The following is a 13,606-nucleotide window of genomic DNA, read 5'->3' on the forward strand; positions in this document are numbered from 1 at the left end:
CTAGCTGCCTAATAATTCTGCACACCTTGATATAGGGTGTTGATCTCCTTAGGCCACACCCTCCCTCATTACACAAATACACATCACCTGACGTGCTTAAATCCAATAAGCATTCAAGTTAATACAGCTTGGAGTTGGAATATACGCATTAAAAATGATGATATGGTCAAAATACTCACTTGCCTAATAATTGTGCACACAGTGTATATATATAATTCACTAAGGCAAGACAACCATGGAAAGCACGCCGGAAGGGGCGTGGATTCACTAAGCTGCCGACAAGTGACACACCTATGGCGCACGCAGGAAGGAGCCACGCCCACCAACTCCAAGACCATTGGATACGACGACAACTCACAGAGCCACACCCACCAACTTGGACGTGACAACACAGAAAAACCGGCGTCATTTATATTCGTCTGTTGTAGAGGTCACATGCAGCTCCGACCCATGTTGACTGTTAATAGAGGCATGTTTCTCGCGGAGGTGAATCGCTATATGCGGCGTGTAAAACTGTTTGCGAGGGGTATCCCATGGGATCCTTAAAACGTTCCTTTACAACTGAGGTTAAAACACAATGAAGTGAGCAGTCTTTAAAAACGAGTTTTCGGTTACGACGCACGACCGCGTGCACTATAGCAAACTGTTTTACACACTACATACAGCAATTCGCATCCGCAACAAACATGCGTCTTATTAGATACTCCTGAACTTTGTACACACCCCCCTCCCACCGTGGTCGGGTGTCTTGGTGGATTATATATAGAAAGGCAGCCAAAACCGCACAGAGCAATGAAAAGTCTATGTGAGTCACAGGTGCATCTGGACTGTACAAAGACTCGAGTGACGAGTTGGAGGTGGGCACATGAGCAGGCAGCGTATACTGAACGAGAAACCAGCAGACTAGCATGACGGAGGGAGCGGAGTGGATGTCCTTCTCCTCTCCTCCCGTTCCACCCCGAGCGCCGCACGGACGATTGTGTGTTGGTTCGTTCCGTGCATTGGTTAAAACCCAATGAAGGAAGCAGTCTTTAAAAACCAATAAGCCCTGTGCCTCTGTTTCATTACCGTCTCACCTGCTTCACCAATGCAGGCCCGCAACAAGCGATCCGGCGTCATTCCCATGACCCGCGGGCAGCCAACCGGTAACCAAAGTCTTTGGGTTCAGGGGGGAGTATGGTTACAAAGCTGAAACTTAAAGGAATTGACGGAAGGGCACCACCAGGTGTGGAGCCTTTCGCTTCATTTGACTCAACACAGGAAACCTCGCCCGGACACGGACAGGATTGACAGATTGATAGCTCTTTCTCGATTCTGTGGGTGGTGGTGCATGGCAGGTCTTAGATGGTGGAGCGATTTGGCTGGTTATTTCCGAAAACGAACGAGACTCCCGCCTGCCAAATAGTTACACGACCCAACAGCGGTCGGCGTCCAAATTCTTAGAGGGACAAGTGGCTTTCAGCCACGTGAGATTGAGCATTAACAGGTCTGTGATGCACTTGTATGTCCGGTACTGCACGCGCGCTACACTGAATGGATCAACGTGTGTCTACCCGGCGTGGGTAAGCCGTTGAACCCCATTCATGATGGAGACCTAGGCTTCCAATTGTTCCCCACGAAGGAGAAATTCCCAGTACGTGCGGGTCATACGCTCGCACTGCTTACGTCCCTACCCTTTGTAAAGCCCCCCATGGTCGGGTGACTTGGTGGATTATATATTAAAAAAAAAAGCAGCCGGGACCGCAAAGAACAATGAAAAATCAACGTGGAAACCGACTGAGGCGGTGTTTGGAAAATTAACAGTCAACGTGACTCACAGGTGCGTGTGGACTGTACACAGACGAAAGCGACTCAGGTAGGGAGTTGGGGGCGGGCATATAAGCGGGCAGTGCGTACTGAACGAGCACCGTTCAACCCCGTCCTTCGCTTTGGAAGGAGAAAGTGCGACGGTGCTCCTCCGGTTTTCAGTCACGGACAATTGTATGTTGGTTCGTAGCGTGCATTGCTGCAATGTTACTTTTCTTGGTGGTTTATTAAATTACAGATTTTTCAAATGTTTATTTTTTCCTCTGTGCTTAAAAATCATTTAAAAAGCGGCCTGATTATGCTGCGTATGCTACGCCGCGGGTTGGCTAGTTGTCAATAATAGGCTCAGTGGGAATAACAAACATCCTCAAACTGCTTAATCCATTTCAGGGACCTGGAAGGGAAGGTGTGAGGGAGATTGATAGAGTCTACCCTAGTAGCATTGAACACAATGCAAGACCCAACCATAGACAGCTCATTTCAGTTTGAGTATGTGTACCAATGAGCTCTAAAACTCAGGTAAGCTAATTTAGGAATCACCAATCAACCTAACAAGCTAGTGTATAGTAAACTAAAGCAATAAATGAATGATATACAGTGGTATGCAAAAGGTTGGGCACGCTCACTTAAAATGTCTGTTATTTAGAATAGTTAAGTGAGCAGAAGATTAACTGATCACCAAAATCCATAAAGTTAAAGATGACACATTTCTATTCAGTATTTTATGAAAGTGTATTGTTTTTGTTTTATATAATTGGACAGTGAATAAAAGAAAACAGCATTATAAAAAACTGTGGGCGCCGCATGATTAGGTTTCTTTGCAATTTGCAAATCAGTATAAATTCTCAAATTCCTAAAACACCACCCCAACAATCAATAGCCATGGGATCCTCTAAGCAGCTACCTAGCACTCTGAAAAGTAAAAGTATGAATGCTCCTAAAGCAGGTGAAAGCTACAAAAGATAGCAAAACGTTTTCAGGTAGTGGTCTCCTTAGTTCGTCATGTTATTAAGAAACGGCAGTTGACAGCGACGATGATGGTCAAGTTTAGGTCTGGAAAACCAAATAGACTTTCTGAAAGAAATGCTTATTGGATTGCTAGAAAGGCAACTAAAAACCTCTTTACTGCACAAGACCAACAGGAACATTTAGCAGACTCTGGAGTAGTGGTGCAATGTTCTACTGTGCAGGCACACCTGAACAAATATGACCTTCACGGTAGAGTCAGCAAAAGAAAACCTTTTTTGTGTCCTAGCCACAAAATCCAGCACCTGAGGTTTGCAAATGAACATCTAAACAAGCCTGATGCATTTTTGAAACAAGTCATGAGGACTGATGAATTCAAAATAAAACTTTTTGACCATAATGTGCAAAGGTATGGTTGGTGCGAAAAAAAGGGGGGCAATTTTCAGGAAAAGAGCAACTATTAAAGCATGGCAGTGGATCGTTCAGGTTTTGGGCTTGTGTTGCTGCCAGTGGCATAAGGAACATGTCATTAGTAGAAGGAAAAATGGATTCAAATAAATATCAGCAAATTTTGGAAGCCAACATCACACCATCTGAGAAAAAATGGAAATAAAAAACAGGATGGGTTATACGGCAAGATAATGATCTGAAACACACCTCAAAATCAACAATGGAATACCTCAGGAGGCCATGGCCCTTATAGTCTCCCCGACCTAAACATCAATGAAAATCTGTGAATAGATCTCAAAAGTGCACTGCGCGGAAGACGGACCAAGAATCTTGCAGAATTAGAAGTCTTTTGGAAGGACAAATGGGCAAAAAATACCCCAAGAAAGAACTGAAAGGGCCAAAGCTAGCTACAGAAAGTGTCTACAAGCTATGAGACTTGCAAAAGGGGGTCTTATTACTTTTCTTTTTTTTTTGTATTTTGTACCTGTGAATGATGGAAATAAAAACATAACCTTGATTAAAATATTAAAGAAATGTGTTAACTTTAAATTTATGCCTTTTGATGATCAGCTCACCTTCTGCTACCTTAACTATTCACAGTAACAGACATTTTAAGCAAGGGTGCCTGTAAGAGCTAATCTTAGAAATTTAATGTTAATGCAAAATTTACACAAGTGTTTGCTTAATCTGAACAGAATACCAGTTTCTTATAGTTACATAGATTATGGTATTATCTTTTACCACAATAAGTTAACATGAAATTGAACTTTCTCAGCTATACCTGTAAAACAGAGTGTTAATTAAGCTAATCTGAAAATAGATTAGTTTACAAATAGGACATTAGCATAAAAAAGTTTTCTGAACGTTTAAATCATCTCCTAATATTTCTACATGTAATATGACTATATGAGCAAACTTTGAGAGAAATGAAACAATATAAGCAAGCCTTAAAACATAACTTTCTTTAAACAACAACTTTTCTTTGTAATATACATTTTTTGTCTATTTTTGTGTGAACTGTTTTGGTTTGAATTTTACTGAAACTTTTAAAGCTAAGATGCTTGGATTGTGAAATTATGTTAATACACATCATACTATATCCTGAACTGTTCTATGAAGGAAGGAAGCTAAAAGCTGTAGGACTTCGTTAAATTTTGGACAAACGTAGCTACAGTGCCCAAACTTTTGCATGCCACTATAGAATCAGCTGTGTTATCCAAGTTTGCCTGGGAAATTTGCTAAGATAATGGACATTGGTTATAGTGGTATCAGTTAATCAGATGTTTCAGAGGTATTATCTAACTGACTGCTTTTCTGTCTACTTCTTTTGGCTGCTCCTATTAGGAGTTGCTACAGCAGATCATCTTCTTCCATATTGTTCTGTCCTCTGTATCTTGTTCTGTCACACCCATCACCTTCATCTCCTCTTTCACCATATCCATAAACCTTCGCTTAGGTATTCCTCTTTTCCTCTTCTGTGGCAGCTCTATCCTTAGCATCCTTCTCCCAATATATATCCAGGATCTCTCCTCTGCACATGTCCAAACCATCGCAATCTCGCATCTCTGACTTTGTCTCCCAACTGTGTAACTTGAGCTGACCCTCTAATGTACTACTTTTCTGTATACAATATTTTTTTTTTATTTTTTTTTTTTAAACCAGGGGCTAATAATAGTCCACATTAGCTCCTCTTGAATCTGTTACATACCACTTCCTCAGATTTTCAACTATCTGGCTTTCCCAATTAGTCTACTTGAATGTGCAAGATGGTGCAGGTGTATGTGGCCAGCCATCTGCTGTACTCCTGCTCTGTTATTGGATTGTTTATGTTTGATTTGTGTGTGTGTCTTTGTGGATAACATCTCATCTCTGCTGGTCTAGGTTTCCAAGCACTACGACACCCAATCCTCTACTGGGGATCTGTGTAAATATAATCTGAATGACAGGAAGGGACGCCCACCCTTCTTTTCTTTTTTTGACTTACAAAGCACACATTATGTCAAGAAAATCAGGGGAGGTTGTTCTTAAGATAAACAACACACTAGTTAGGCCTCACATGAAATATTCTTTGAAGTTCTGCTCTCTACATTAATAAAGTAATACTGCTATAGAGCAATTATAAACTACGTCTGATCTTTGGTTTGTGCAGAGTGATGAATTACAATTGTACTGAATGACAAAGGGTCTAGAACTGTTTGCATAAAGTCTAGCAATCAGTCACCACTTGCAAGGGGAAAACTCCACCCCATGATTGCCATTGATTCTCCAATGGGGAAGAACCCCCTGACCCTGGATGATGATTGTGCACAGTTCTACAGCAATTACAGGACACAAAGAAATGCAATTTAAAGAAAAAAAGGTTTAAAAACTACTGCCCTATAGTAATTCAAGAGAACAGCCATTACACTCATTCCTAGACTCCATGATATAAGGTACAAAAAAAAAGAAGAAGTTTAAGCAAGCAGAACAGAACACATGAAATAAGTGTTCAAAATTATGAAGCGAATTAGCATGGTGGATGTTTTATATATATATATATATATATATATATATATATATATATATATATATATATATATATATATATATACTGTATAAGTTGAAAATGAATTGTCCATATATAACAGCACAAACAAGTGCACAGACAGTATGTGGAATATGTTACCAAATAGATAGTACTATTATGAGGACCTTCAAATCCCAATTGATGTATTTTGTAAAACACTGATTGATAAGCTATGTTGGGCTTTTTTCATTAAAACTACTCTTAATTTTAATTATACTAATGTTTATGTTTCCTTATATTGTCACTGCAAGAAACTCAAATAAAGCAGTCCTTTTTGTTTTGTGCAGTGAAGATTTCTGTTGCTACTAGTGAATAAGAGTCCAAAGAATTTGATCTCCTCAAGATGGGCAACATTTTCCTAAACTGCATAGAGCAAACCACCGTTTTCTGACTTAAAAGTGGATTTTCATTCACAGTGTCTCACGCGTTCACATGCACCTTCAGAATGCATCAAAGACCACAGTCCAATTAAGCCAAAACATCAATATCACCTACAAACAGAGATATAAACCTCAGGTGTCCAAAATTGATTTTCTTCATGCCTCCGCCAAACCCGAACACCATGACAGTGAAAATAACTGACAGGACAGTAGATAAAACAACCATGCCAGAATGCTTTGCTCACTCCAAGACAGACTTGATGTAGTGCCAGGTATGTTGTTTGTTACAGGCAGTGACATTCTACGTCCCAAAAGAGGGTCTACACTGCCATATGCTAGCATGTTTGGTCAAGATACTAAAATATTATGCAAAGTTTTCCATTTAAAGGATACTTTTCACATGTCCTATTTACTTGTTATTTAATCTGGTTTCTTCTCACCTGCATTCTCATTTGGGTAGTCTGCCTGGGACAGCTCCATCTCATTGGCAGAGCTTGTATGGTCAATGTCCAATTCCCAATGACTGGTCAACCTAATTATAAAAAATAAAAAATATATACTTTTATAAAAAAAAAAAGCAATTTAAACATTTTTCACTCACATTAGGATATCATTTTATCAAAACCTATTTGTATCGCTAAATTTGGTACACGATAGTGATCAAAATTACAAAAAAATTTTTTATTTCAAGTATTAGTGATTGTCACTGCTCAGAATTGAAAGTCATAGAAGCTGTATGATTATTGTTCTACTAGAATGTCTTAGGAAACAACCAAGACAAAACAAATTCAGTCAAAAACAATTTCATTTTCAAAAACTACAGTGATCAAAATTAGGTAACTGTTACTATTGCAAAAGAAGCCCGCAATAACTAAAAAGCTTTCTGAGGATTACAGATGTCAAAATTTAGTAGGAAGTGTGGAGGCCCTTACTGTCAATGACTTTGGTCATCTGATTACTTGCATTGCTCTGACTCAATTTTGTTCCACTTGTCTTCCAGCTTCTTGCATAATTTAGTCACTATAGCGAGCTTCTCAGGTTTCATTGCCATTTACCTTCCAGAGATTCTCAATTGGTTTTAGATCAGATCAGGACTCTGGGCTGGCCAGAATTGCTAATCCATTTCGCAGTGAGGGAAGGGATATTGTCATGCACAAAAATGGCTGGCTGATTAGGTGATGCTCGCCGAGATGGAACTACATGTTGCTGAATGGTAACATTCACCTTGCCAAGCAGCTGTATGAGAGGCACAACTCGTGCTGCAGAAAACATCCCCCACACCATGATGCTTCCTCCACCAAACACTATGGGTTCAGTCTTTCCCCAATTCAATGCCAAACATGATGCTTCCTATTTGAACCAACTAAATTAAACTTGCTTTTGTCACTGATTACTGAGTCACCATTAACTTTAGACCAGTTCTCCTCACTCCATATAACATGGTCCTCAGCAAAGTTTATACTAACTTTTATGTCCTTCTTGCTAAGAAGAAGCTTGGTTACGCCAGAGTGGATCTTCAGTTCCAATTTTTTCAGAAGACAAGACACAATATATCAAAGTAAATTCCTGCCCTGTTCAGTTCTACACCACAACTGGAATTGCTCACCAATTCAGAACTGATCACACACTGAAAGTTTCCATATCAGCCCATTTTCTAGTGAACTCATCTTAAGTGGGTGACCATTTTATTATTGGGACTTGACAAACGTTGTTTCTTTGTACGCCTTCAATATTAGAGAAATTACATTCTTGAAACAGCCAGCTTGTCTTCCAATGGATAAAAGGGTCATCCCATCAACCTTCCTCCGAGCAACCTAAACTTGTAGCATTTCAGTTACCCTACAGAGGCTCACCAGCTTGCAAAATGCCTACCAATGTTGACTTGTCGGTTGGTGTTGCCTGGTATTTCAAGACATTGCCAGTTTAGAACTAGCTGTTAACTAGTTTCTCTTTATCTAATTATGATTGCTGACCTTCTTTAGTTATTTTGTTTCAATCTTTTATGTTGTGATGTGTGATTGTTTTCACTGACGAAATATGTCTCTTCTATTTATGTAGAGATAACATTCAATTCAGATAAGCAGTGACTCTGTAAATTACAATTTTTTGTCCCTATCTTGTATCTAGAGATCAACCTTACATCAATATCCAAAGTACACAAAAAATAAACCCTAACTCCACTTTGGACAGTCATACTGTTTTTGAGTGTTTAATCCCTGCACATAGACATCAACAGAAACTGCCCAAACGGTCAGCAGGAACAATCTGTGTGTGGCAAGATGGATTAGATTCAGTAAATGAATGCTTCCAGACTTTTTTTTTTTGACATGCACAGACTAAAATATGATCAAAGCAGCAGCTACCTCTGAGATTACAATTGTTGGAAGTAAACATCATCAGTGATTATTTGATGTTGCAACCAAAAGTGAAATAAGGAGATTGCCTTAATAGAAGCAATAAATAAACAGTGAAGCCTGTTTCCTGGTAAGACTTCACAATGCAGCAAAGTGACAAAAGGAAGGAGCTCAATGCAGACAGAAACAAAAGAAAAAAATGTAAACCTAGCATCAAAACTGCCAAGAACAATTATGACAGCATGTATCTCACTAGATGTTTTATACTGAAACATTTTTTGCTTTAAAAAAAAAAAAAAGGGAAGAAGAAGAAGAAAAAAAAAGAAAATGAAAATCAAGGATCAAGAAATTACCACCTAACAGTGAGCAGAGGCATTGCAATTTCATGTCCTCTTCAACCCTAGGTAAAAGCAGACAAAGGCCATTTGCTCTCTCAATAATCTTGGTAATAGGCAGCAAGATGCTAATCTCCTCCAAAGTGACCAAGAATACATCTTGCCACTTGCAGATATCAGCTACTCTTGCCTTCTGACAGCATTTTCCATTAATGTACTCTACATGCTAGTATAGAAGTTTTCATGCTTGGTAAATCCCAGATTGTCTAACTACCTGCTGCTACCTAATGTCCAGGCAATTCAGAGACTAGACTGCTGAAAAACAACTGTTCATTAAGTTCATACACATTCTTCCCTTTCTGTAGCAAAAAGAATGATTTCAGTTTATTTCTTTGTTCCTTATGCATGACTTTTGACTTGAAATTTAGCACACAGATATTCCTCATAATAAGTCTAATTTTCAGTCTCCTATCTCCCCCATCCATTACCCCATAAAAACCACAGATCCCACTAGGATATTGCAAGAGTGGCTTGTGGTTCTGATGAATGGCATGAAGTTCTACACTGTAAATCAGAGAAACAGCATCAAACAGGTTGTGTTGGCAGTGTAATGGTTAGTACTCTTGCCTTTCAAGATGGCAATCCAGGTAAGATTCCACACATTCCATTAAATGTTCGTTTTTCTTTCAGATTAAGCATTTTCCACAGTATTGTGGTCATGCCCCAACATATCTCCCCCCCGACCCCCCAAGTTACTCTGGGTGTCACCACATTGATTCTGGAGTTATTCAGTTAGCAACTTTACATCATAAGTATAACTACCATCTATAACAATACCATAGTCAACCTCTTCATCCTTGTTGTTTTGCCGTACTCTACTATCCTTTAGCTGTTACCCTATAGCGGATATATCTCAAAGTAAATTGAGGCAACCGATTTGATTCAGCCTAAATGCAAGAATATTACTCAACTTTAAATTTTCACCAGAATTGTGCAATAATACCTAGACAAAGCCATAAAACACGGTTCGATCTACATAAATAAAGCAGACTTTGTATGTGTTTTTATAAATGTATGCTTGCTCCAGCATCTCTCAAAACTGGCGGTACAGATTTTCATGAAAATTAAAGGATCTCTCAGGGATAATCTAACTAACAATGTAATTGATAAAATAACTTGTTACAGAGGCGGAAAGGGCTTTTAAAAATCTGATCTGCTGAAGGTAAATGACAGTCTGCCAAGGGAAGGCTGGTGGCAGATGAAATGCCCACAACTTATTTATAATGGACTCCCCCCACGATTCCATTAAATTACCACTTATACAGTAAATGGCTGCATTTCACTGTGAGCCTATGTTATTCAGCCATACATCTCCAGTCAAACTACTATTCTCACAAGCTCAGACAAGTATAAAGTAAAATTTAGACCAATGTTTTGAATACATGGACAACGCAGCTATTAGTAAAATTAAAACATTAACAGAACTTTAAAATACTGTGCTTACATATAATTTTGCACATACCTACATTTTCAACAACTATTAGTTTACTTTGTAGTGCTGCCACATAAATAAAAATATATTTTTCTGCTTGATCGGGTTTTGTGGGGATTGTACTTACAGACTGAGATTGACAGTGGTGCCCCAGAGGCGGGACTTCCGGTTTAATTTTATTCATTTTTGGGGAGCAATTTGCATAAAGCACACCGTTAACAGGGAGAGAAGGCAGCCAAGAACAAGATGGGGAAGCTTGAACGAAGCAGATCAGCATCTGCCTGGGCCATGAGACAAAGTCCTGGAGCTTCTAAAGTCCTGATGGTTAGGTGGAAGTCGGTAATTCTATTTTGACTGGTGAATTGGGCGTTCCACTATTACCCACAGACTCGGGTGAGCTTTTTGAAAACCTTACTGTTCTTTATCATAGCGCAGACTGACTGTATAGCTTTTACCATGAAGATTTTTCACTGCTAGAAGTCAGCACCTATTAGTTCTCTTCGTTTCATCTGCTGCCCACAGGAGCAGGTACTGTGGACTTACTTATAAGCTCTGGAAGGGGAACTGGGGGAGGGATATTCTTATTGTAAAAAGATATATTTTTTGCACCGCCACATATAACTGTTATTTTGGGTTGAGGATGGGCAGATGGAAGGGATTTTTTTTCTCTCCCATCTTTTCTTTGATGTAACATATTCCTCTTGTGTTTATGGATATTGACCACTAGTCTTTTATTTTGTCTCAGACTATAAATGCTCCGGCATCACGTTTGACTGACCATTTTAAAATAAGGTGTGTACGGGGGTGCTCTAAAGGGTGTGATGTTGGCCTATCCTTTTCATCATCTGCCGCAAATTAGGACAGGTTAGTGGTAACAATCGTCTTGTGTCAGTGTGGTGGGACGAATGGTTACAACTTAAAGCAAGATAGATATTTAAAAATTATTCTTTTCCTAGATTATACCTTTCACATTATGGGCACTCTGCAAAACACCATGGTAACTCAATGATTCTGGTAGAACACCACAAAGGTCTGAAAACATGTCCATCACCATCAACAAGTTATTCACAATAAGTTTCTATTCCAAAATGCTATGTGCCATCATTCAATAATGATATAGTAACAGCCAAACAAAATGATAGATTTATTAAAAAGCATTGCAAACAGCCTCTGCAGCACTTCAAACAAAAATGTTGTTATGCTATGTCAACTTTGATTAAAATGCTAAGAATGGTGGGAAATTCTGGTATTGTTAAGAGGATTAGAGAAGGATACTTAGTAGAATGCGTGATGTTGTTAATCTTCAAAAGATGTAGCGAGAAAGGATCACAACATTAACTTCTCTGCTATATCACATCCATGGAATAAGGCCCATTTCCTAATAAACAACTCTCTTCTGATGCCAAAAAAATCTTAGGGGCTCAAGTGGTCAAACAGTTCATCTTTTGTCTCACTAATAGCTACCACCTCTAAAATCCCATTCAGTCCCATACTGGGTATAATGCCTGCATTAAAGTACTGTATCAGTTGATCAGCCATACCTTTGTGTACAATAAGTAGGTGCTCCATTAGTCTGTCCCGCTTCCAGCTTTAATTCTGTAAAGAGATTTGTTTCAGATGATTGTTGTTGTGCAGGACACGGAGCAACATTTTCTTAACCGTTTTATTTGGATATAATCACATAGACTTACAGTAAAGGACATAATCTAACAAACTTCCAAAATGCCAAGCTGAACAACTGTACAGTATTATGTTCTGTAATTTACCTATGTTTTGTAATAAAGTTCTTTAAATCATATGAAAGAAGTTACAAGTAGTTCATTGCATCAGAATGTTCGGTCCTGCTCAAATAGGCACTCAACGGAGAAACACCGCTCTAATGGCATAACTAGTTCCAAGTGGTTTTGGTCTACTTGTTCCTGTAAGACCGTGAAATGTCTGGGCAATCCTTTAAATAACCTGCTGGCATGGATGAGCCATATGTTTTTATCTCAACACATTATCCCAAACTACCAGACTATGGTTATTTAACTATGATTCTTTCTTTTGCCTTTCTCTCCATATTTAGTGTATTTATCATTTCAATCATAACTAGTATATTATCAAGTAAATTATTTTTAATCAATTAGCCGATTAGTGAAGAATCCATAACCACGGTGTCTTTTGATTTGTCACTTGTTGCCTTTACCTGTAATCAATAGTTAAAATCATTAAAAAGAAAAACACTGCGATAACTATAATTCCAGGTGGAAGCCCAACCATTATTTTCTGTATTTTGTTTAGATGATTTTTTTTTTCCTAGAATATCCAAAAAACTTATTAGTGGAGGTGAAGGAGCTTTAGTGTCCCAGCAAACCTTACAGCCGTGTTGTCCGAGAAACTGGTCCTAATGGTGGAGCCATAACTATAAATGGTTTAAGGGGAATGCCAAAAAAGGAATAATACCCCACAATAGTACTAACGAAGGCAAAATAAATCTTGCTGAAGACAGTGACATCAAGCAAGCAGTGTATCTAAGACTGTCCTTCGCCCTCACGGAAAATAGCAGTGCTCAGCTGTTGTGCTACACAGGCAACGACCATGTTGAGGGTGTGGAACTGGACTGACAAGACCTATGAAGTGGAAACTGTCACTGGAAAAAAAAAAAAAAGAGTATCCGTAAGCTTGTTCAGGAGGATTCTTGGAATGCCTTGGGCCAAATGACAAGGATTTACTTTGTATTTATGCCACTGGATTGGGTGGGATACTTTGGACTACGGATGATAAACAAACTGATACTTTGGACCAACTTGAGAAGATAAAATCTGAAAATTTAATAGTACTTGCTTTTTTTTTTTTTTAATAAAAACAGTACCGACAGTACGGATTGAGAGTTGGTATCCAAAACAAACCAGCTGTAACATGTGGAAATGCTTTGAGTTTGAGATGGGGAAATTTCAGTGCACCACTGCAGGAATGCTATCATTTAAAAAAAAAAGTCAAAACACACACACACACGCACGCTTTAGTTATAGCCATCCTATCACGTATGTTACCTGTCAAAAGTTTTAGAACACCTCAGTTTTTATGGAAATGCACACAGTTTAATTTCTAAACGTTTCATGAAATCAAGACATAAAACAAATACACAATGGAAAATAAAAAAATAAGATATTATTAAGCATACAAATTTTATTCAATTTTTTTTATTCATGAAAGCAGCCAATTTGACCAATACAACAGACAAACTGTGGTACCCTTTTTGATTTAGAGTGCCA

The 13,606-nt window shown here is 38.7% G+C and overlaps 1 protein-coding gene across 5 annotated transcripts in view; it reads right to left on the minus strand.

Moving 5' to 3' along the window:
• The window catches only part of arhgef11 (Rho guanine nucleotide exchange factor (GEF) 11), a 209,432-nt gene that overhangs the window by 181,967 nt on the left and 13,859 nt on the right, over positions 1 to 13,606 (minus strand). For 3 of the 5 annotated variants that reach the window (XM_039742341.1, XM_039742339.1, XM_039742342.1), the window contains one exon: positions 6,609 to 6,700. In XM_039742341.1, the coding sequence (XP_039598275.1) occupies positions 6,609 to 6,648 (40 nt within the window). In that variant the 5' untranslated portion in view covers positions 6,649 to 6,700. Of the gene's footprint in view, positions 1 to 6,608; positions 6,701 to 11,890; positions 11,946 to 13,606 lie in introns of those variants that run through there. The other 2 variants (XM_039742340.1, XM_039742338.1) reach the window with 1 other exon arrangement.

The sequence above is a fragment of the Polypterus senegalus genome, chromosome 18 (assembly GCF_016835505.1).
Source record: "Polypterus senegalus isolate Bchr_013 chromosome 18, ASM1683550v1, whole genome shotgun sequence".
Lineage (NCBI taxonomy): Eukaryota > Metazoa > Chordata > Cladistia > Polypteriformes > Polypteridae > Polypterus > Polypterus senegalus.